The sequence below is a fragment of the Cuculus canorus genome, chromosome Z (assembly GCF_017976375.1).
Source record: "Cuculus canorus isolate bCucCan1 chromosome Z, bCucCan1.pri, whole genome shotgun sequence".
NCBI classification, from domain to species: domain Eukaryota; kingdom Metazoa; phylum Chordata; class Aves; order Cuculiformes; family Cuculidae; genus Cuculus; species Cuculus canorus.
This window is the reverse complement of record NC_071441.1, coordinates 3986107-4010054: the sequence shown is the minus strand read 5'-3', so window position 1 is coordinate 4010054 and position 23948 is coordinate 3986107. Positions and strand designations below refer to the sequence as shown.

Here is a 23948-nt window from a genome sequence, read left to right as displayed (position 1 = left end):
TTTCCTTAAAAACTTTGAGAAAACAAAAAGAAGTTTGTTTCCCTGTTAAGTAGAAGTTATTAATGTTAACTTAGCTGTTCTGCTAGACACTAGAAGATAACATAAAAGAGGTAGATACAAGAAAACACTTTTCATGTAAGCCGAGAATCACAGAATGGTAGCAGGTAAGGGACCTCTGGAGATCATCGGGTCAATTTCCCTGCAAAAGCACATTCACAGGAATGCATCCAGGCAGGTTTTGAAGGGAAGGGGACTCCATAGACTCTGTGGGAAGGCTTCTCCTGTGCTCTGTCGCTCTCAAAGTAAAGAAGTTTATCTTCATGTTCACATGAAAGTTCCTGTGTTCCAGTCTGTACCCATTGCCCCTTGTTGACTACCTGGGCATCACGGAGAAGAGTTTGGCCCCATCCTTCTGACCTACCCCTGCCCTTTAGCTATATACAAGCATTGATAAGATCCCCTCTCAATCTTTTCCAGCCCAAACATGCCCAGGCCTCTCAGCCTTTCCTCATAAGAGAGATGCTCCAGTCCCCTAATCATCTCTGTGGCCCTCCACTGGACTCTCTCCAGCCTGTCCAGGTCTCACTGAATGGCAGCACAGCTTTCTGGTACGCTCTGTTCCCTCGTCAAGGTCATCGATGAATATGTTGAACAAGACTGAGCCTAGTACCAATCCCTGGGAAATGCCACTGTGCACAGTCTTGCCTAACCCACACTTCCTAAGTTTATCTGTGAGGATGTTATGGGAGTCAACGTCAAAAACCTCGCTAAAGTCAAGGTAGCATCTGCTGCTCTCGCTTCCTCTACCCAGCCAGCTCCCTTCACGTCACAGAAGCAGGAATAGGATCCCACTAATCAATTGGCTTCAACTAATTATTATTTCCAAGTGCAAGCACAGGATTTTCTCCACAGACAGAGCACACACGCACCAAGCATTCCTGCAGTCCCGGGACACTTCAGGAAGCCTCAAACCTATCATTCATGTAATTTGTTGCACTGTGTACCTGGCATAAAGCTGCTTTTGGTGGAAAAAAATGATGTTACTGCCTCACTGTGGGAATGGCAGGAACCCCCATTAAGAACAGAGCTATAAGAAATCAGGAAATCCCTAGCAGACAGAGTAATTTCTCAAGAACTGCACATGCAAACATTCCTGGTAAGGACAAATAAACAAACAAACAAATAACCAACAAAATAGATAGATAGATAGATAGATAGATAGATAGATAGATAGATAGATAGATAGATGAATAAATGCATACATAGACACATAAATACATAAATAGAAGACAGATCTAGGAAAACTTACTATAGTCTGAGATTTAACCCTCAGTGTGAGACATGCTGACTAAGCTTCTTTCCAGTAGCGTTTAGCATTCTCCATTGGACAAACAGGTTTTTTTTTCTAAGGTCAGAATTCTCCCTGTTCTGTCATTAAGTCTTGCTCATAAATTGCTCATTTAGAATATAGAAGATTTCTTGATCTCCTTCCTTCCTTCTTTATCCTCTTTGGAAGATAGTTATTGAATACAAGTAAATGTAAATTAATATTTTTTTTTCTAATTCCCACTTTAAATCTACTCACAACCTATTTATACCCATTTGATTTTAATCCTTTATTTTTTAGCATAATCATTCCTCTTTGACGCTTAGCAGACTTTTTCATAGCCCCTTTCATCTCCACTTTCTTAAGTTAGACAAGGCAAGTTCTTTTACTGTCCTTTCAGAAGCCATGAAGTCTTTCTACTCATACCAGAAGACTGGACTTGTATCTGTTACTCTTTAAGCTCATGGTCAATCAACATAGTTGACTAGAACTGCACACAATTCTCTAAATGAGCTCCCATCAATATTCTGCACAAATTCTGCTCCTGCATCTCCTGAAAATCATTTATCTAATGTACACTTGAATCACATGCACTTTTAACACCTTGCATGCCATTTTAGTCACTCATTAATGTCTTCCTGGCCCAAAGCAAAAGTTCTTGTTCTTAACCCTAAGTACATGACTTTATTATTAAACTTGGGTTGATTTCCATCGTTCCAACACACAAAGCCTTCTCATTCTGTGTAACTACGTGATTCTCCCTAGTACTAGTAGCACCATACTGATGTTATCTTCAGATATGCGCCCAGCTCTTGAACCAGACTCTTGACCTAAGTATTGACCAGGATCAGTCCCATGATCTATGCCTGCAGAACACTGCTAGTAATCCCAGTTAAACTCAAAATTCTCTTTCTGCTTCTAAACTGATGTAGCTTTAGCCATCTCCTGAACCACTTTGCAGTCTTTCTAACCAGTCATCCTCTCCTGATTCTCATTGCTTAAAATGCTGTAAAGGACATGATATGACATACTCTGCTTAGATCCAGATAGATCAAGCTAACTGTATTAACTTTTGCCAAAATTGCCAGTTATAATTTGTAAAGCAGATATTAAGTTATTCAGATGTATTCCATCTTTCATGAAACCTATCTCAAATGTAGCTACCTATACCTAATATTTTCTCTTCCAAATTGATTTACTAAATCTGTTCTTGGAGCTGCATAATGTTGTGCTTATCAAATAAGCCTGTAGCTGCCCTTAGTAATTTTCTGCTTTTTAGAAAATAGGTAATGTATTTTCTAATTGCTGCTATAGGTATTTGTACTATCAATAATATTGATTTGTTTTTCATTTTGTAATTTTCACTGAAAACCAGCAGTTTGGGACTTAGAGCAATATAGCCATCCTTTCAGTGCTCTAGTACTGAGATTATGGGGAAATCTGATTTCATCATAGAATGCAATTTAAATCGTCCCTGCAACACAGATATGGTAGTTTCTATTACTTTACTATCATTTTTATTTGCCCCCACTACTTCAAAAAGAGAAGCTTGCTTATTGAACAGTCAGTTGTTTTTTTTTACTTAGCAGTTGGACATCACCCAAAATATATCAGCGTTGTCTTTCTATTCCCCGCATTTAGCATGTGCTTCACTCTTTCCTTCCTTCATCTTTTTACATCAAGCCTTCTGCCTTAGCTTGCTTTGCTGGATCCAGCTCAGTGAGGTTTATGGCTATATGCCCTTTCTTCCTTCGTTTTTTCTGCATAGGAAGTCTGCAGTAGTGCAGAACTTTAATATCCCGTCAGACCAGGACAACCTTATTTTTCTGATAATATCAGCTATGAAGAGCTGAATAATCAAAGGTTAATTAGCAGAAATATATTTCAGCTTATTAGAGGAATAAAATTACTCCAGCTTTTAAATATCCATGAAAATCCAAGCCAGAAGAAGGTGTTCATGCGGTTGGTAGTGAAGCCTGCATACACCAAAATTCAGGAACCTCAAGTATGAAAGACAGAAAAGTAAATATATTTGCCTTTTTAATTCAAAGATTAGTAAAAACATCACTATATTTTTTCTCATCTGCTGAGACCTGTTTTTCATTGTAATCTTGGAGGTCGTAAAATGAATGTTCACTCACTGTCATTCGTCCTTCACAGTGCCACAGTGTATCCCAAACAAATGCTGTTAAAAATTCTGTTAGGTCGCTGATAATACGCAAAACAAGGATTTTGCTGATATCTTTTCCTGTGAAGGCTGGATAGGCCACATACACTTTCAAAAAAGGAAGTTCACAGTGAAGGACAAAGAACATTTTTTACTCTCTCTAGTACAGAGCATACTCTTTAGCAGACTTGTGGAGACAGAGAGTCCAAAACTATGGTGAGTACAGAGCTCTATTCATTTACTTTTTATTACATAGATGCATGTGATTTAGTACTAAAATTGCAGCGAATGTGACTGTAAACTTTAATAATTTTTAATTCAGCCTTGCGGCTGACTTCCTGCTTTTGAGGGCATGAAGAAGTTTTTAGGCTCTTTCATCATGTGAACTGGTTTCTATGTGCCTTACTGATTCTGGCGTTCAAAATTAAGGAAGAGAAAACAGTTTCTCTCAAGGCTAAGCCAACAAATTATTTGTGTATGTAGAGAAATTCTGCAGTCGGATGTCGAGTAAGAAATGGGGATGGGTCAAGCCTTTTAATTAGGTTTCTTATTTTGTTTCAGAAGTACAATGCAACTTAAAAAAAAAATCAGGAAAAAAAACACTCAAGGTTTATGTATTTATGTGTAAATCTTCAGTGTAGTTGAAGTACAGGGTTTTTAAAATCCCAAACTCTATATATGGGTCTGGTTTTATAAGTATTTTATTAATAAAACAAATCAATAATTTCTAGAGAAGTGATTCTACATATAGATGCTGAAAAGTGTGAAATCTGAATAGTTTTTCTGGTCATCTTTGCTCTGGGAAATACTTTAAATCTCCTGAAGCAAGTTGTATATTTTTATCATGGTACGTATCCCCAAACACAGCAATTTTTCCCTGAAGGTAGTATTATCAAAGTAGTATTCTTTATTTGACACTGTCAGTCTTGTTTCAAGAGAAAAAAAGTATCTTTCCCATGAAACTTAGGGAGGAACCCAAGCTATAGAATTCAGTATCTTCATCAGGGAAATGGTCTAACTTTATCCATTGCAACTAACACTTGAATAATGGCAATGTGAAATAGGATTGAATGCAGAATAGTTTATACTTAACAATGCTTCTCAAAGTTCAGAGGGTTTTGGTTGAGTTTGTCTCTATTTTACACAAGGATAAACTTCTTGAATCTGAAGCAATGTCCTCAAAGTATTTATATACTTTTCATATTTAAAATAAAAGCCATATATTTGTTACTATATTTATTTCTGTTGTAGTGAATCCCACTGTGTAGAACCAAGTACCAAAGGGCAAAACAGTACATTTGTTTATGCCAATAATTCAGTTCAACCCACTTTACTTATTCTGGATTTACATATGGATAGATGTGATCTGAACAAGGCCAGTAATTCTACCAAAGGAGCATCTCTGTGTTCTGTTGTCATATTCTGCTTGCCACAGAGATTCTTTAACTTGAGCTAGTCATTCAGGTGCCTGAATAACATGGAGTCTTTGTATTTGCAAAACCCTAAATTGAAGTTTGCAAGGCAAATGGAGTTAATTTTCTGGCATGGTTCAAGTGTCTTGCTGCTTTCAAAAAAGGGTTTCTTTAGAAACAATATGTAAATGTGCAAATATGTTGTTCATAGGACTTCTGTGGTGGCCAAATGCAGTTTGAAAATAAGCAACAATTAATAGTTTCACTTTTTTGTTTAAATCTTTTCAAAGTTCCAAGTTGTTTTCTCTGAATCCAGATATGAATGACAATTCAAAGTAATGCCAAACGTTAATTCATATGCTCTACTATTTTTCCTTGACAATGTTATATAGCACTATTGGGGAAGGAGCACTTTCATCTTTGCATCAAAGGCAACCCAGAACCCTCACTGAGGAAGCAAATCCCATCCTTTGTTCTTTTCTTTGAAGTTGCACAGGTGGAAATAAATATTATAGGAATATGAGAAGATAAGAAAAAAAATTTGGAGGAGAGCAAAACAAGTACCTGAAGAAGATAAAGTGATAGTAGTATAAGAAAGTTTGTTTTCTGGCAGTTTTAAAGTAGCAGAGGCTGGAGTAGTTGAGAAAACAAACTCATTCCTACAAAAAAGTGAACCTTTTGAACATGAGATTGGGTGTAATCTGGTTCTGTTTCAGTGCATACAGGAAGAGATTGGAAGGAGTAGAACTAGGTCTGCAGAATCCTCAGATCCAAATGAAGACCAAAATACAGAATTCACTATTTCATTTCTGACTCTTATAATGGAGCCAAAACACTGAGACATAATTTCAGTTGAAAATGTAATGGGACAACAATAATAGCTGCTGGTAGGTGTAGCTTGATGTAAGATTGAAGCTGATGAACAGAATCGAAAAGGACTGCATTTTCCTTTGACTTCAAGTCAAGACAAGCTCTGTTGATTTTTTGACCTAGAGAAACAGGCTTTAACATACCAGTCTTCTTGCAGTGATACTGGTAATTCTGAGATCTATTGTAAGAAGCAAAAGCACTTTTGAGACATGAGAATTTGGATAAATGTTCTGATATAGATATGGCCAATCAAGGAATTTGATTGATCTATTTGCACCTACGATTTGGGGTGGAATTTTTAAAAATAAAGGTTAAAAGAACATAAAAAACATCCAGCAAAGAAGAAAAGACTGTTGGAATCTATTTAATCAGAACATCCAGATGAAGCTAGAACAGCTTTTAACAGTAAGGTAAGGCACATTTTCCATGTATCTCAGCTTGGAAGGCATTCACACTGTCTCATCAGTGCTACTAACTTTACTTTTTTAATTGTGGCAGATTGTCATTCCCTTCATTTGACTATAGACAAGAAGTCTCCGCACAGGCAGTTCTTGGAGAACTACTATTGTATCATAACTTGCCCTGAAATAACTCAGTCAGAGCTAGTGCTGTAGTTGTGTAGCATTCACCTTGGAAATGGTTTTGCCTTCTTCCAGGGTAGTCAAAATGCATTAATTGCTTGGCACCAAGTTCTTGTTACCCGAAAAGTATGGCCATTTAGTGAAGTGATTTACTTTAGTAGATGGTCATAAAAAGGTTCTTCATATTCTTAAGTGGAGCTACGCTCTGTGTAATGCCAGTGATGCCTCTAGATTGGCACAGGGGACCCAAACTGCACTCAGAACATCCCAGACAGGCATCCAAGTTATCTTGCAGTGTCTTGCTGCCAAATTGAGAGCCCCATGATATTATTGCAACATACTAATTAGAACCCCATGACATTACTAAGGAACACTCTTGGCAAGCCAGGACTTGCTACATCCAACCATGTCTCTGTTCAGAGACGCTGAAATCAGGCAATATCTTGGCCTATTTAAGAGGAGTGGAATGAACTCCAGCCTTCCACACCCCTGTACTTTGCAACCTGGAGAAATCACGGACTTGCAGAGAGCCCTAAATTTCAGAAAAACAATACCTTTGCTGAACTTTCATACAACCTTCATCTCTTAGGGATTTTCCTGTCCTGAGGGACAAAAATGAAACAGCTAAGATAGGAAAAATGTGTTAGATATGTAAATTAGACAAAGATAAATCACATTCATAAACAAATGTAAACATGAAGCTGATACAGAACACACCATGTTTATTTATTTCACCTTAAGATACAAAATGACCCTGATCCTTATCTTTGCCACCTGAGCGAAAACAGGGAAAACGTTGGATTTTATGTGTCAGCTTTTCCTACTCTAACAAAGAGTAAATTACACAAGTTAATTCTGGGCTTCCGGCTCCCTTTCTCCAGTACTGCAAAGCTACCTGCTTTATTAGGAGCACCAAAGGTGTTTGAAGGAATTTGGTAAAGAAAAACCCAACATTTCACTTTGACAAAAGTTTCCCACACTTGATTCCTTTCCTTGAAACTCCTTGGTCACCATTTATTAAAGCCTTTTATTAAAGCCTTCATAGTCACACTCAAAGATGGGAATTGGCAGCATTTGCCCTACTATGTTTTGAGACTTTTTGTAGTCTTTTACTCCAGACTTGTCTCATGGGAGTAAACTTGTGCATATCTCCTGACAGTTTAAGACAGATAACACAAGAATATCTAAAGGTGCACTTTTTTTTTGTTTTGTTGAAAATTGTAAGCACAAAGTTTTAATAATTATCAGTAAGTAATCTACACTTGAATGAACAGTATGGGATTACGAATCTGATGGGGTTTGTGGGTTCGTTTCAAAAAAAAGTCAACTTTTTAAGGTATTTTCTCTTACAAAGAGAAATCTGATTTGTAATCTTATTAAGAGAATCCAACAAAGTAAAAAAGAATAAAAGTAATTCTCCATCAGAGTTAAGGACTCTACACCAGAAAATTCTGAAATGAACAAAAATACCAGCTGACTTCAGAAGCACCCCTCAATCCCAAAGTTGAAGTACGTAGAAACTCAAGAATAGAAAAAGTACACAGAAATGTACAAAAAGAAAGGCTCATCTATGTTCGTGGACTGAAGTTGTGAACAGTGGCCCATAACTTATAATGTCAAATGTCATCAGTGAAAGGTGTGGAACATGAAAATGATTCACTACACTTACTTAAAAATGGGATGTGTAAGGAAAAATGCCAAATTCAATCCACAAATATTGGCAAATTATTTTTTTAACCATTTTAGTGGGCTTACATTTTCAGAGGATGAATTGGGGTTCAGAGGATCTCATGCAACTTGGATTTTCAGCTATGGCTGGGTGTTCCTTTTACTTCTGCTGACACATCTCTAACAGCTTTCTTCCCATTACTTACTTGTGTAACATGTTTTGGAGAAGTGTCACAACCTCTTCTCTAAACCTCTGAGGGTATCTGCATTTTGATTCTGAAAATAAGTCATAGGGAGATTGGTCTTCTTACTCTCCCTGTAGAAGAAAAACATTTGGAAATCACGTCCCGAAGCTCTCACTTCTCCTGAACAAAGAGTCTCAAAATTATTTAGCCACAGACACTGCTCCATATCTTAGCAATTTTTAAACTATTTTCCAAATCCTTTTGAAAATCCCCTTTATCTCTTCAAGTGTTTACAGGCCCAGTAGTTTGTCCCCCAAAGGTCCTGTCCCTATGACTCCTCCCACATTATCTTTTTTTGGACCTCAGTTTCTAATTCATTCCTCATTCTGCCACTAGGTAGACATTGATCTCAATGTTTTCCTCACATGACATGAGTTTTCAACAAAATCTCCTTTTCTCAGACTCCAATAGCGGCATCTAGGGCTCAAATCTAGGCACTAGTCCACTAGTCCCCCTCCCCAGAAGTGTTCCAGGCCAGGTTGGATGGGCCTTGGGCAGTCTGGTCTAGTGGGAGGTGTCCCTGCCCATGGCAGGGGGGGTTGGAACTGGATGATCTTTAAGGTACCTTCTAACCCAAACCATTCTATGATTCTGTGATTCTAAGAATGAACACTCAATATATGGTCCTCTCTTGGCCAGCCACCGTTGCCTTTCTGCAACTGTTGATGCAATGAGCCATCCTTTAACAGATGCCTAGCAGACTAGCCTTACCTTTCAATCTAGTCAGTGCTTAGCAATAAATTTGGCAATGTGATCCTGCACAACAGCAAAATGGAAAATTCTGTTTTCCCATACACCTGAGCTCCAGAGCAGAAAGGCCAGTACCTGCTGCCTCCTTATCTGTCATGACCTCAAGCCTCTGTAAGGTGACAGCAAAACTGAAAGAGACCCTGCTGAATGTCCCCTTCTCATTTGCACACACCCTGTAAACAGCTGATTCAAGTGACTGCAAATAATAGACTTGGTGAGCAACCAAATTTGCATGATTATAGTTAAGAAAGGAGACATAACTTCTATGCCTCCAAAGCAGGGAAGCCGGTACGTGCTGAGAAGACACAGCAGCAACAACCTAATTCATTGTGCTCACAGTAGGTGATCAAGGAACTAGTACACGTGACAAATAAGAAGCTGAAGGAATTGCGACTATTCAGCATAGAGATAAGAAGGCAAAACAAAGTCTTTACTGCTGTCTTTAAATATCTAGTGGGAGAGTGCCAGACTCATCTCAGATATGCACAGGGACAGAATGAGAGGCCATGGAAACAAAAGGCATTAGAAATAAGACACAAAAAGAAAAATCCCAGTTTGTTTATTTTTCTTTTTATCTGTTTTTGGTTTTAACCATGAGAGAAATCAAATACTGACATAGACTGCAGAATCTCCATCCTAGCATGTAGTCAAAACACGACTGAAGAATGTTCTGAGCAATGTGGGGACATTGGTCCTGTTCTGAGAAGATAGTCAGACAAGATGATTCCCAGAGGTCCCTCCTTTCCTAAATTACACTGTGAGGCTATGATTTGTAACTGGAATGGCTCTTCCATTAGAGGTCACTGTCATGCAGGCTGCCAGGAATGACACCACAGAAAAAAAATATTCACATAATAATTGTGCAGAGAAATTGCTGCATGAATTAGGGTTCCCTTCTGCCCAGAAACTGAAAGATGAGATCCAGATGGCTGCAGGGCAGGTGTATGATGTAGAGGACATACGACCCACTTAACTCTCATTTCCCAGGCAGGACATGCCAAGTAAGGGGCGAAAAGGGGAAGAGGGAGGTCAGCACAAGAAACGGAAGACTCAGAAAAAGAGAGGAGAGTAGAGCAGGAAGGAAGAAGTATTCTTTTTGAAAAACGAAACTCTGAGCATGCCAACAAGCCTTCAGAATATGGTGCTTGTGTACACTCTCTGCCTAAGCTGACCTTACTAAAAGGACTTTTAACAGATGGAAAACCGATCCTAGTTTTCTGCTGTGATTGGCAGAGGCACAGATGAATGTATTTGACCTAACTTTCTGTTTCTTTTGTTTATTGATTTATATCACAGGTTAACCAGGCACTTCAAAGCCAGCAGGCTTTGTGATCAACCTGTTCTCACCTGCTAAGGATCAGGGATCAGAATTCATTGAAAGTCAAAATAAACTTTTTTAAAAGTCCAAGGGATTGGGCTGTTGGGAGGATGTTAGGCAATCCTAGCCGGAAGGGCTTAGTAAAATTTTTGTTGAAACATTCTTTTTAAAGATGTTTGGATTAAATTGGGTTTTCATTTTCAAACTTTATTGTCTTTGAATAAAACTGCCACAGGAAGATTTTTTAAAGTTTTTTAGTGTTGTGTACTGTTTATGCTGTGGGAGCGTGCTCTTTGTTGGTGGTGTTTAAGACACATCATTGTCTTTGTTACAGATGTCGGGAATTGTACTAAACTAAGAAATCACATAAACCACTGAATTTATTTTTAATTAAACTTCTAATACTCAAGATTGAATATTTTTCCACATACTTGATTGCGTGTCTGACAGTCCTTGAAAATGTGTTGCTCACACAAGAAATTTTACACTAGAGAAAATAGCATTGCTACATGAAAGTAGTTCTGAGTTTTGTGACTGGTCAGGTGGTCCAAGAAGAAAAGTTTAGAAAGAACAAAAGGCTCATACGGGAGACCTTGCAGTATAGCACTGTCTGGGAGATGAGTACAAGAAGGTGTTTGTGCATGCATAGGGCAGCAATTACACTGTTTGAATTTCACTTGTTCCTGTCTCACCAACCGTGCTATCCTGAAGCTATATTCAAAAGGTCTGTTCCTACCTCTCTCCTTCTCCTCTGCCACAGTAGATTAGGGATTCCCCACACAACTACTCCTCTCGTGAGGTTATTCTAATTCTGTATTTCTTTGTATTGCTGGTATAAATGCTGTGTCCTCTAACCTCAGGCAGTGAAATGATCTGGGTTGAAAAGTAACTCCTCCCATGCCTCAGTCCCTTTTCTCTCATTTTCTTTCCTTTAGTATTTTTAACCTGTATTTTTTCAGTGACACATGACATGAAAAATCTTCAACTTCCATAGCTGCAAACCTGAGGGGAAGTGGGTGAGACATCTCTACAAACTGCTGTGAAAAACAGTAGAGTTCTTCACACAGGCAAAACCATTCAAAAGTTTAATTGTTAGATATCCCATGCCCCACATCAGCACTGAGAACTTATTATTTTCTCTGAAGGTACAACTAATTGAGGTGACTGACAACATCTTGTTTTTTACTACTCTGAATTTTCGACTGATGTGGTTAAACTGTTGACTTACAGGAGGAGTTGCAGAAATGGTACATAGGATGTATGGTGGGTGAACGGATGAACGATGGTTTATGAATAAGCAGAATGGGTCTGCAGCAAGAAAGAATACATGCCAGGCCAACACAAGGGATTCCTAAGCTCTCTTTGCACAGTGGCAGTAGCTGAACGTGGAATGTGTTCTTATCTTTCTTCCTCCACTCTTCTGTGACACATTTTGCCTTCCACCCCAGACCCTTATTGCACAGCCTCATCTTCCCAGCTGATACTGCATGCAGACTGGGATCCCAGTCTGTTCCCTACCTCTTTACAACACAAGTTAACTGTAATGAAAAAAAAACCCAAACTCTAACTGCATCCTATCACAGAGTTCTGCTTCGCTCTGCTTTGTCCTTGATCCTTGAGAGTGGTGGTACAGAGACTCAGCTCTGACTAAACTTAAAGAACAGACTGTGAAACAGGGAGCTGGTGGTGCAACTGCAGAGTCTAGAAAGTTACAACTGATCAGCTGATGGGTAATAGCTGCCTGTGTGAAGGCTCTCTTCAACCATGTGATAAGCATGCTAATCCCTTGCATGGAGGCACTTTATCCTGCAAAGCAGTTTGGGAGCAGGTAGTGTTTCAGCAGAACAAACCAAGCAAAACCAGAGTCTTTGGTGTCACAGGATCATAGAACAGTGCAGGTTGGAAGGAACCTCGAAATATAATCTGGTTCAGCCCCTAGTGCTACGTGTCGTTTTGAACCAGTTCAGAAACTGTTAATCATACACATCACTTTTCACCAACCGCTCTGCGTGGGTTTGCACTGCTTATGAACTCCAACAGCAGAGAATCTATAGAGGTCATTGAATACTACTGAAGGACAAAATCCATGATATCTCCTAGCACCTTTCACTTTCTGGCCTTCACAAATCCATGGATCTGCTAGAATTAGCAGAATTTTTCAAGAAAATTTTCAATGAAAAGGGTAAAGTACTGAAAAAATCTTCATAAGAGACAAAGATATCTGATGCTGGATTAACTTGAAATTGTGAAGCTTTGCTAAAATTATTTCCTGCTAGGTGAATTTCTCAGCCCTGGAGAAACTTTCCATTAAAAGATGAAGGATGCAATAGACATTTTTGTAAATACTCCCCAGTGCAAGGTACTGCTTTAGTTACAAAAAAGAGACATTACAGAATGACATCAGAGATCAGTGTAACACGGCATCTCACCCAAGTGAATATGGCATTTGGCAAGCAATGCATTGCGGCTTCTTGTTGGACACTTCTGGTACTCCTGGGACAAGACAGAAGAAGAGGAGTTCCAGCCTGGAAACAAGAGTTTTCCTTCCTTATCCAGCTGTTTAATAAGTCAATTAGACTTGCTTGAGAAAGTAACCATCTATTTTCTGAAAGTTGTTAATGATACAGCGACAAAAATGCACACTCTTTAGATGTGCGACTGCCTGGGAAAACTGACTTGACAAAATAAGCCAGGAAGGTTTCATTGCAACATAGATAAAATTTCTGCTATATAAATCAGGCTAAACTGCAAAGCACTGATTTTTTTTTAACTTGGCCTTTCCCTCTTCGTGTTTTAGAATATTAAAATACTTGTTATTTAGCATGTACAGTAACTAAAAAGTTAAAATCAGAGACCATGAGAAGAGGCTTTAAAATTATTAGCTGCAGTTATACTAAATAACACTAATTATCACAGAAGCACCATGAAAGGGTGCAGAGGCAGAATGAGGAAAGATTCATTAAAACTGAGCATTTAACGTGAGTCTTCATTTTGTCTGTTTCAGCTGTTTTGAAATTTGACCCTACTTGTGACAGGTACTTTGTTGAGAGCACATCAAGTACAAAAAGAAGTCAACTGCATTTCATTAAAATGCATTTTTGTCTTAACTTTGTCAGGGATTGCTTGACTTATCAAAATTGACGGTAAAAATCTGTTTGGGAATTATTACCTTTTTTTTTAAGCAAATATAATTTAAAAGCAAAAGCAACCTGACTGCTCCTAATATGACCTGGACAATAGATAGTAAGTATAGATCTGATCTTCTCGTTTTTTAAAGGGAAAAGTCTGAAGAGCTGTTGGTAAGAAATCATATGATGTTAACAGAGCCCAAATTGCTCCCATCTGAAGCCTTTTCTGTAGAGGAGAAGGTTTTGAAGTCTGAGGGACCTTTGCTACCCACTTGCCAGAGAATGCTCATGGTATCTGAGCTAGGTGATAACCTGAAGAGCCACAGACATTATAGCTGTGAGTCTTTTATGCCCCTATAAGATCATGCAAACGGCAAACAGTGAGAGCAGGACCTTGCCTGCAGCTGGAAAGATTTTTAGGAACCATATGTTTGTATTTTGCTTCTCTGTAATAAAAGCAGATGAGACCTGAAGAGCTGGTAGGGTTTTAACGTAAAAGAAGGCAGGAAAGGAGGGTGTTAAGTTGAGTACAAAAGCATGGAGTCTCCAGAGAGATCCTCCTCTCTCTCCCACAGGGTTTGCAGAACTCCTGGTGAGGTATTTGCATGTTCTTGCACATTTGTTTCCCTGCTGGGCAGAAGCAGGGAAGGACACGTTGAGGAGAAAGGGAAGTCAGCGGTGCTTTGCTGAAGTTGTCTGTTCCTCTTACTTTTCCATTTCCTCTTCCTCATGGTAGGGTGGATGCTGAGGGGGAATTAGGGCCAGTGGGTAATCTCCTGCCAAACCTTTTACATGGTGGTATATGAGGAGGAAGCTAAAGTGGCTTCTTCCCTGAGAACATTTCTCCCCCCGCCTCTTCCCACCCAAACTCCCCTTCCCCCAGCTCAGGCTCCCTCTCTTCTCCCCTTTCCGGGTGCCAGGATGCTGCTGACAGCAGCTGCTAAGATGGCCTCCCCCACGCTTTCAGGCTTCAGTCCCTCCGTAACAGGCTCACAGAATCACAGAATCACCAGGTTGGAAAGGACCCACTGGATCATCGAGTCCAACCATTCCTAACACTCCCTAAACCATGTCCCTCAGCACTTCATCCACCCATTCCTTAAACACCTCCAGGGAAGGCGACTCGACCCCCTCCCTGGGCAGCCTCTGACAGGGCCCAATGACTCTTTCTGTGAAGAATTTTTTTCTGATATCCAACCTGAACCTCCCCTGACAGAGCTTCAGGCCATTCCCCCTTGTCCTGTCCCCTGTCACTGGGGAGAGGAGCCCAGCTCCCTCCTCTCCACAACCTCCTTTCAGGCAGTTGTAGAGAGCAATAAGGTCTCCCCTCAGCCTCCTCTTCTCCAGGCTAAACAACCCCAGCTCTCTCAGCCGCTCCTCATCAGACTTGTTCTCCAGCCCCTCACCAGCTTCGTTGCTCTTCTCTGGACACACTCCAGAGCCTCAACATCCTTCTTGTGGTGAGGGGCACAGAACTGAACACAGTATTCGAGGTGCGGTCTCACCAGTGCCAAGTACAGAGGGAGAATAACCTCCCTGGACCTGCTGGTGACCCCGTTTCTGATCCAAGCCAAGATGCCGTTGGCCTTCTTGGCCCCCTGGGCACACTGCTGGCTCATGTTCTGTCGGCTGTCAACCAGCACCCCCAGGTCCTTCTCCTCCAGGCAGCTTTCCAGCCACTCTTCCCCCAGTCTGTAGCGCTGCACAGGGTTGTTTTGCCCCAAGTGCAGGACCCGGCATTTGGCCTTGTTAAACCTCATGCCATTGGTCTCGGCCCAGTGGTCCAGCCTGTTCAGATCCCTAAGACGCAGCAGGGGGGCACAGAGCGAGTCAAGGCCCTCATGGCAGAGTGGGGCAGGGCACAGACATGGCCGCTGCTGAGGCACATGGGCTAGAGGGGCTGAAGGATGTCATAAGGGCAAGGAAAGGGCTGCCCATCCTCCCCAACTCCTTCTCACTCCAGTTGCTACTGATTTCCCGTCATACACAGCTTCTAGGAAATTCCCAGCTGGTCAGCCTGCTTGTTTTCCTTACCAAGGTGGCCACCAGGTCCTCTCCACATCCCCTTTGCCTCAGAATAGAGTTAGATGCTGCAAACTCACAGCTACAAGCACATCACCTGCAATTTAGCTCATTAATTCATCTAACGAAGCTGATTGATGACCATTGTGGTCCTCAATGAGGCACGAGCTGTGGGATGTGAAGGCGAGCTCTGTGAGTCCTCCCGGGCCGTGCCTCACAGGGCCATGTCTGTATGCATCAGGCCTCCCAACCACTGTGGTGATCTCTGCAATTTCACGGTGGTTTTCTGGTGCCATGAAGAGTTTTGCAAAAGCCTGGTGTCCCCGTTTGGTCTGTCTGGGGAATTTTCTGCTGTTATGCTGCTTTTAATTCCCCTTTGATTCCTGCTGCTGAACCTAGGCAGATAGAATGCAGGAGCACTGACATCGGTAAAAGCCGCAAAGCTTGCAGGGTGAAAAAGCATAAGTCAAAAGCTGCTTGATCTGAGCCTCCTTCACAAGTGACCTTTGCAGACAAAGGGCCAGGGAATAGCCTGTGACACAGTGTGGGTCAGTGCGGGGCAGCCCAGGGGCAGAGCAGAGAGAGGAGTCTGCAGTGCAAAGCAGATGAATGATTTGGTGGAACACAACAGTCCATACCTGAATACAGGCTTTGTATTCAAAGGATTGCTTAAGATCTGAGCCAACAGAGCATTTCTAAGGTCAAGTCACAAAAAAGAAAGCCTTCTGGCTTTTTGCCTAAGACTGCTTTATACAGGTGCTTTGCATCAGCTTTAGATATCCACGGGAAAGACTGTGCTCTGGTAGGACTGATCTATTGAAGTGCATACAGCCAAGAGGAAAACCAGGAGCTTAACATGCACCTGGCTGTGATATACTGGGCTTTCCTTTGTGACAGAAATGCATCCTTCAAAAAGCATGATCAGGGTCAGGAGACTCTACCAGCATCATTTGACCTCTTTCTTGAATCTGCCAATTCTACCTTTCTCTAATATAGAAAAATATAAATAGTAGAAACAGATTTCTGTACTCCATGTTCAGATAAATATAAATATAGTAACAGCAGTAAATTCTTATAAGATTACAGGAATTGAATTATGATGATTTAAAAGAGCCACAGCATTGACTTGAGGAGCTTTCAGGGAATCATGTGTGTCAGCTGTCCACGAACAGTATCTGGAAACCCTGGTTGTTCCCATAAGCATAACAGTGCATGTAGACATGAGAGAATGCTGCTATTTTGCTCATGACCACATCAAACTTCTGTCAGAAATACTAAAAACCACCTTCAAATAGCAACTCAATGGAAATGCAACAGCACATTTTTCAGGAAGTCTAGCCCTGTATGCAGACACAAAGATAGCGTCGACTGACACTACAAAGAAAACGCTCATTTTCATAGTGCGCCATAGCCATTGCTGGTAGAACATTTTGCCAGTGTCCAGGAATATCAAGGTTTTACAGAAAATCAGGTACTTTCCAAAGTGATGCTGCAACAAGGTTGTTGCTACAGTGAGAGGGCAGTTTTCCCCAGAACTCCTAACTCCAGGGAGTGGCGCAGTGTTGCTAAGCAGGTCTGCTAACTCTCTGCCTTGCAGCTTGGTGAGGTTCACATACCTGAAATGTTATCCCCCAGGAGCTGCATGAAACCAGGTAGACTATAACTCTCTTGGTACAAGTATGTACAAAGAGATTATTAATGGAGAAATAAGTCATTTCTGCTGCTGCTCCTGATCTGCCACTGGGAGGCAAAAGCCGTATTAGAGGGAGGCTGATGAGTCAAAGCAGAGACATTTCAGTGTAAAACTGTGCTAACATTGACTTTTGCTTCCTGACCACTCTATGTATATGTATGTGTTGTATATTACAGTTATACAGAGCAGCACTGACTTAGCAAGGAGATTGTTGAACTTGCTTTAACGATACTAATGCACCTGCCCAAAGGTTCTATTCTATGTACTTATTTTTTCTATCTATACGTAGTTTAAGAATTACCTGCCCCAGCCAAACATTTCTGTGTTTTTCTTCTCCCACCCCTCACTCACCACTAATGTCCCACCTGTTTGGGGATTATGTAATAGACTAAGATCATTGAAATTAAGCAGGGTAAAAACAAAATGGAAAGAAAAAAAATACTTCTGTTTACATCGCCTCCCACAATGGTACTGACACAACTGTGGAAGTAATAAGATCCTGACTATGATGATATCCATTGTGAGTATTAAATAGGAAAGCCAGAGGCGTTCAGATGAAAATGCCCAATCTTTTAAACCACTTCAGGGCACAGAAATATATCAGTAGATGAAAAATAACTTTAAAAGATGGACTAGCACCTATGGTTGAGAAAGTCAGTGAGGGTCTTCGTCTCCACTTTTTTCTTTCCTCTATTTTTGACAATTTTAATTCCTAAGCAGCCACTTTTTCCAAAGGCACACAGCAACAGAAAGCCGAACAAATGGTTTCATAGAAAAGATACCTAAAAATACAGTTGTACAAATTGCACACAAAACCAGCAACACACCATTGTTACACTGGGATTTAGATGCTGATGTTGGTCTATACAAAGTCCATATTGGCATGCTTATGCATGAGAAGGCATCATTATTGATATTTTTGTCTTACTTAAATATAATCTTGTTATTTTTTTGCTGTTGTTGTTTGTCTGAAAAATAAAAAAGGCAAGATACCTATAAGCTGCTTTCAGGGTCGTGAGTCCTATTCCTAAAAATATTAATTCATTGAGATTCTTCCTTCATCTGAAAATAGCTAATTCCCCCGAATCACTTGCAATCATTCCTCGCAGAAATAAGTGGAAAAAACAGAGGATTCAGGAAGCTATTGCACCTGCAAGTGTAAAAGGAAGCATATGGTAGACATTGCAGATGGGCAAGTTTCACACCAATTTCACAGTTCAATTGGTTATTTTCATCGCATTTGTTGCAATTTATATTCTCAGCAGCATTCTGTCAGTTAGGGATATTTATTTCTGTGTATCAAATGAAAGAGAATATGACAGGAAATGTCTAGCATTCAGAGTTGCAAAGATGAGCTCATTCTTTGATCATTGAACGATCTATCTGTCGCTGATACCGTGAGCAAACATTTGCAGTCATGTTTGCTCGTGCAAAATGACTATATTGTTATAGTTAGCACCTTAAAACAGTCATGGAGACCACAGGATAGAATAGCAATAGTTGCAAAGTCTAATCTGCCATAGTATTAATAACAAATGCTTCATTGTTGGTGAATGCTTCATCCTCCTAAATCCTTCATCATTTGCTTTAGCAAATAAAAGTGATTTTATAAATAAAATACACTGTTTAGCAGGATGGATAGCAGAAAGAACTGCATTTCTTCCACTAAGAAAAAAACATTGCATTAGGTAAGAAAACAAATTTATTACTGCAACTGAAAAATATGAAGCATGTGGCACTGTTTTTGACTCAAATAATCCCCCTCCCGCACTCTAATAAGCTTCTGAACTAGCAAAATAGAAGGTTTTGTAAAATTAGCCTGGAAATATCAAGCTCTTGCAATGCTTTATTTTGAAATCCAAAAGTTTCAGAAAATGCTAAGTTCTGCAGAAGGAGAAGTGACAGACCGTGAGGAAGAGTCAAACAACCTTTATGAAGCTCCAAGACACACAATTTTTCTTCTGCAATCTCACCACTGTGCAGAGCTCCAGCAGCTTCACTGAGCTGTATTTAGTAGCGTGTTCTACCTCTGTGGTCTGCGTTTACCTTCAGCACAAAAACAGGTTTAGAATTTTTTTGTGAATCTCAATTTCTTAGTGTCGGATTTCCTCTCATATTATTTCTCAAAGTCTTGGGATTGTGTAATGACTTCACAAGTAGAAAAATATAAGAAATGTGTGATCTTAGCTTTTTAAAAAATATATTTCCATATATCAAAAGCTTTATTAAATTGACCAGCAAAATCTCTTGAGATCCTATTGGCAAAGTTGAGAGCAAGGAAACATGCTAGCTGACTCCTGATAAGTGGGAATGTATGAGATCATTCTCGATGATAGCAAGTGGCTTGACTTGATGACCCAAGAGGTCAATCCACTCTTGTATTTATGCTTGTAACTACCACACACACTTCATTTGCCATTATGCTGTAAAGACTCAAGCTTGTATGCAAAATATAGCTTCACAGGACACTGCAATATGGGGTAAATGGAGTTTAGTACTTTTAGATATCACATGGTGAATGCTGCAGCCAAATATTCTGGACACATTTTAGTTCCCTATTCCCCCACCACTTCTTGCCTAATATCCTGGGGAGAGCAGTTTTCTCTACTGATCATGATAGTGAAACCCACAAGTAGCATTCTTATGCAAACCTTCACTGAGAAGCAGAACTCCTTTTAGAAAACAGACCAGGCTGCTAAGGTAGGTGATAAACCCATGGATTGTCTCATTGTAGGAGCCACTTTTTCTGCCTGTATCGAAATATTGGAGAGTTTTGTGGAATCCAGGTAAATTGTTGCACGTTTGTCTTAGAAATAAATGTGCAAGGTTCAAGGGCAAAAAGAATCACTATAAAGTATTACATATAACCTCCTATAGCTGGAAATTTTAATCATAGACTTTACTGACAACTAGCTGTGGAGCTGAAAAGACACTAGGCTGACAAAAATTACTTTTCTCTGTCTCATTTTTGTGTTTGGTTCACTGAAATTTTACAAAGAGCAGTCTTAATTTAAGTGACCTTTGCATTTGAAGAGTAACAGAAACGATATCACTTAAAGGTAATTATTTCCCAGTATTTCCTTTTGCATTATTTGAGGCTGACTAGTTTGTGGGTGGGGTATTTTACGATATACCATACTCTGGATTGAGATATCAGTGTATATATCTTGTTTGTAGTGTGTTGTGGCAGATGTTTTTCTTCTCAGCAGTGACTCAGGATGGTACTCCATGGCTTAAAACTGCACAAAATTCCCTTTAAAATGACATAGGAATTTGAAATTCTAGAAATAAGGGTAGGAACTTTTCAGTGGCAGGAACTTGAGTTTTCCTTCCTAGAGACTTGGAGATGTTACATTAGCTTTACTGGAAAAACAAGAGTCAAATGAAAAATATTCATAAGACATGTATATACTATGTATAAACAGCCTTCTGAGTGAAGAGGAATTTGCCTGCTTCACTTCTGGGCAGACTTGCTAGAAGATCTTCATTGTTCTGAAAGCTGTTGATCAGCATATGAGAAAAATATTGGGGTTTTAAAACCCCAAATTATTAAGTATCATGAAACTTCGTGCTTTTACAAAGCCATGTTTAAAAAAAAACCCACAAAACAATCTTGTTTTAGAATGGGATATTAGTCTATTCTTATGGGATAGAAGCTCTTGGTGGAAAATTGAAGCTGTTGGGCTTCTGTGTTGACAACTGAGTTGCCAATCATTGATTTTTTTTTTTTCTGATTTCGTGCGTTGACAGATGCCTTGGCTTCCCGCATAGGCTGTAACAGCACTAGTTTGGAACAGAGCTGGGATGTCATCTGGCTGTTCTGGTTGAGATCTATGCTGTCACTAGTCCTGGTCTTAAACTGACCTGAAGTGTATGAACTACATTGTCTTCTTATGTTCCTGCAATTATGATGTAGTTTGTCTTGTGTTCAGGTAAAATATGAGAAAAAGCGGCAAGAGAAGGACAAGAAAGGTGTAAAGGAATGCACTACAGAAAAGATATGGAATACAGGATGATCAGGCTGGAACACTGTCTTGTCCTATTTTGACAGCCACATGTCCACATGAGTGTGTTGGGTCTGTGTTGCTGCTGTTAGAGAGGGATTTGGAACAATGCTCTGAGCACAGCACAGAGGCCATCAGCCTCTCGCTGGGGATTCCCTTAGATTTCAGTCTATCCTCTCCATCCTAGAGACCAGCACCGCAGACAGCAGAAGACCCTGCCTCTTCATTATTTACTACCTGATGAGGACTAGTTTCTCTTGTACACCAATCATTGTATTAACAAGTCTTTTTTTGTTGGGGAGGTGCTGTCTTTCTGCCTTATTGTCATACTTCTGCCATTCACATTCATGGGCACAAAGTATTGTGACATCTTAACTCCACTTTCCAAATATTGCACTCACTATTAGAGTTAGTCTTCTTTAACTATTAATCGTGACTAGGCTCAAGGGGAAAAATGTGTGAAAAAGGAAATAGCCAAGCAATAATTTGTTATGAATTCAGAATGGCTCTACCATTTTGTGCAAGAAGCTAACCTCCCTCAAATCTATTATCTTCAGTAGAAGTTAAACCAGGCCTTTACATTGCCAAACAGTCTTCAGATCTGTATTTTTCTACAACTTTATTGTGTCATTTTCCTTGCCTTTTCTGTCCTATTCCTTATTCCTTATATACTGCCCATGGGTTAGGGCTTGATTCCCTTAGTGGTTACCAGATTCTGTGGTTATTTCTGCCACTTTTCTTCTTAAAGGCATAGTTTTATAATATTCATTTCATTATTTTCTAGCAAACTCATCAAGATCTGATTCTGTTAAAAGATTATGAGTTTTTAAAAGACTTGTTTAGACCCTGTAACTTGGAAATAGAAAGGAAAAACTTTCAGGTAAGAAAAGAAAAGATGAAATTTTTCCTTTATGAATCAGATGCCTATGTATTTTAAAGAACTGCCCAATTCCTTGTATAGTCAACAGTTATGTGTACTTCATTTCCTTAATTAAAGTTCGTATGCACAGATATTTTCTATCCATTTCATTGACTGCTGTTTGAAGAAAGAGCAGACACAAGGGGAAATTGAAATGAGACGATCTTTTGACTTCACTGAGACTGGAAAATAAATAATGAGAGCATCTTTATGCCAAAACAAAACAAAACAAATGGTTTTTGATCAGGCTGCTAGTTGAGACTGGAATATTCAGCAAATTTCAGAATATAGCTGGAATATTTCATGTGTTCTCGTTACTCTGTACTTGTCTACAGAAATGTGCAGTTATATGTAAATAATGTAAAATAATGGAAATAATGGAAAATTGCATTTGTTTACACTGAGATTTAATTATCTAGTTGTGGAAGAGGTTTGTACAAGTGTATCTTGGCAGTTGTGTGAGTCTTTGCTGAAAGCAGTGGGATGCTGGGAAAGTATATACAAGTCTCATTGATGAATCTATGGCATGGGAGCTGAAACCTGGGTATTGTTGTAGATTTGAGCAAACATTTGAATAATGCAGCCATCTGGTATCAAAGCAATGCTACCATGCACCTTATGTGCTGCTTCCAGTTCAGATTAGAAGCTGAAAAGCCAAAATATTTTGCAATGAGTTTCCCAACGGACCACAAAGAGAAAGTTCAGAAAATAACTCAAGTACTTCTTGCATGAAACTCCTCTCTTCCATGGGCAATTTGCACTTAGGGGCGGAAGGGTAGTGTGAATTTAATCTCATTTCAGAATCTTTTCAAGTTCCTATTTCATGATTTATAACCTATTTTATATGCTAATGGAACAAGTAGCAGCTGTTGCTTCTGGGAAGGGAAACACAGAAACTGTGGGGATTACCCTGTAAGCAGGACCACAAATAAAAGATTCTCTTTTTTCCCAGTTCCCCATCTGTCCACCTGGCCAGTCACATCGTGCATTAGAATCCACAACATGGCTTCTAGCATAGCACGGCTCACGAAAGCAGGAACTAGTGACGTACATTAAAGAGAAGCAAAGATTTCACAGAGTTTCTTACTCTGTTCTGATCCTCAGTGTTATCTTTGCCACTTACTACTACTCACTGTAAGTAAATGAGGGACATTACATTGCTGATTGTTAGACCTTCAACATGCCCAAGAGCTTTTTACTCTTGAAGAGACTGTAAATCTGCGTGACTCGGGCACAGTTTGTTTACAGTATTTGGAAGGAATTTATTAAAAGGAATTCATTGACACTCCTAGCACAGCAGCAGTGAATGGTTCAGTGTATTTGAAAGCAGGTATATGTGTAATGGCTCCAGCCATTGCAAAGATGTAGGAAACATCTCAAAAATCATATATCATAACAAAAAAAGTTTTTCAAAGCCACGCTTCCAGCTTCAAAAAGGTCTACGTGCTGAATGTCTCTTGTCCAGAACATTTACATTACTGTAGTTTGATGGAGTTCATTTTCTTAAATTTTAAATGGGTAAAATCACTGCTTTCCAAGGTATTGTGGGAGAAGTCTTGAATGATTAGTGGTATATATATATATATATATATATATATATATATCTCTGCCATGTAACGGAGTATGTGTGTGTGTGAGTGCTTGTCAGCCAGCAGCAGATTGCTTAAACCTGATAATCTCCACAGTAAATGTCTACTTCCTCCCTTCCCTATACACGCAAAACAGATAACGATAATGTACTCTGAGTTCAAATTTCATAGACGTTTATCTTGTTTTGTCTGCATTTATTGTAACTTTAAGTTGCAGCAGCCACAGGTATAACTATTCCACTATGAAAGTCTGCT

The 23948-nt window shown here is 39.7% G+C and overlaps 1 protein-coding gene across 1 annotated transcript in view; it reads left to right on the top strand.

The window, feature by feature from the left end:
• FYB1 (FYN binding protein 1) overlaps window positions 1-23948 on the top strand; it is a 66389-nt gene that overhangs the window by 767 nt on the left and 41674 nt on the right. The window contains exon 3 of the mRNA XM_054054989.1: window positions 478-3710. Within this exon, the coding sequence (XP_053910964.1) occupies window positions 3708-3710 (3 nt within the window). The 5' untranslated portion in view covers window positions 478-3707. The remainder of the gene's footprint in view (window positions 1-477; window positions 3711-23948) is intronic.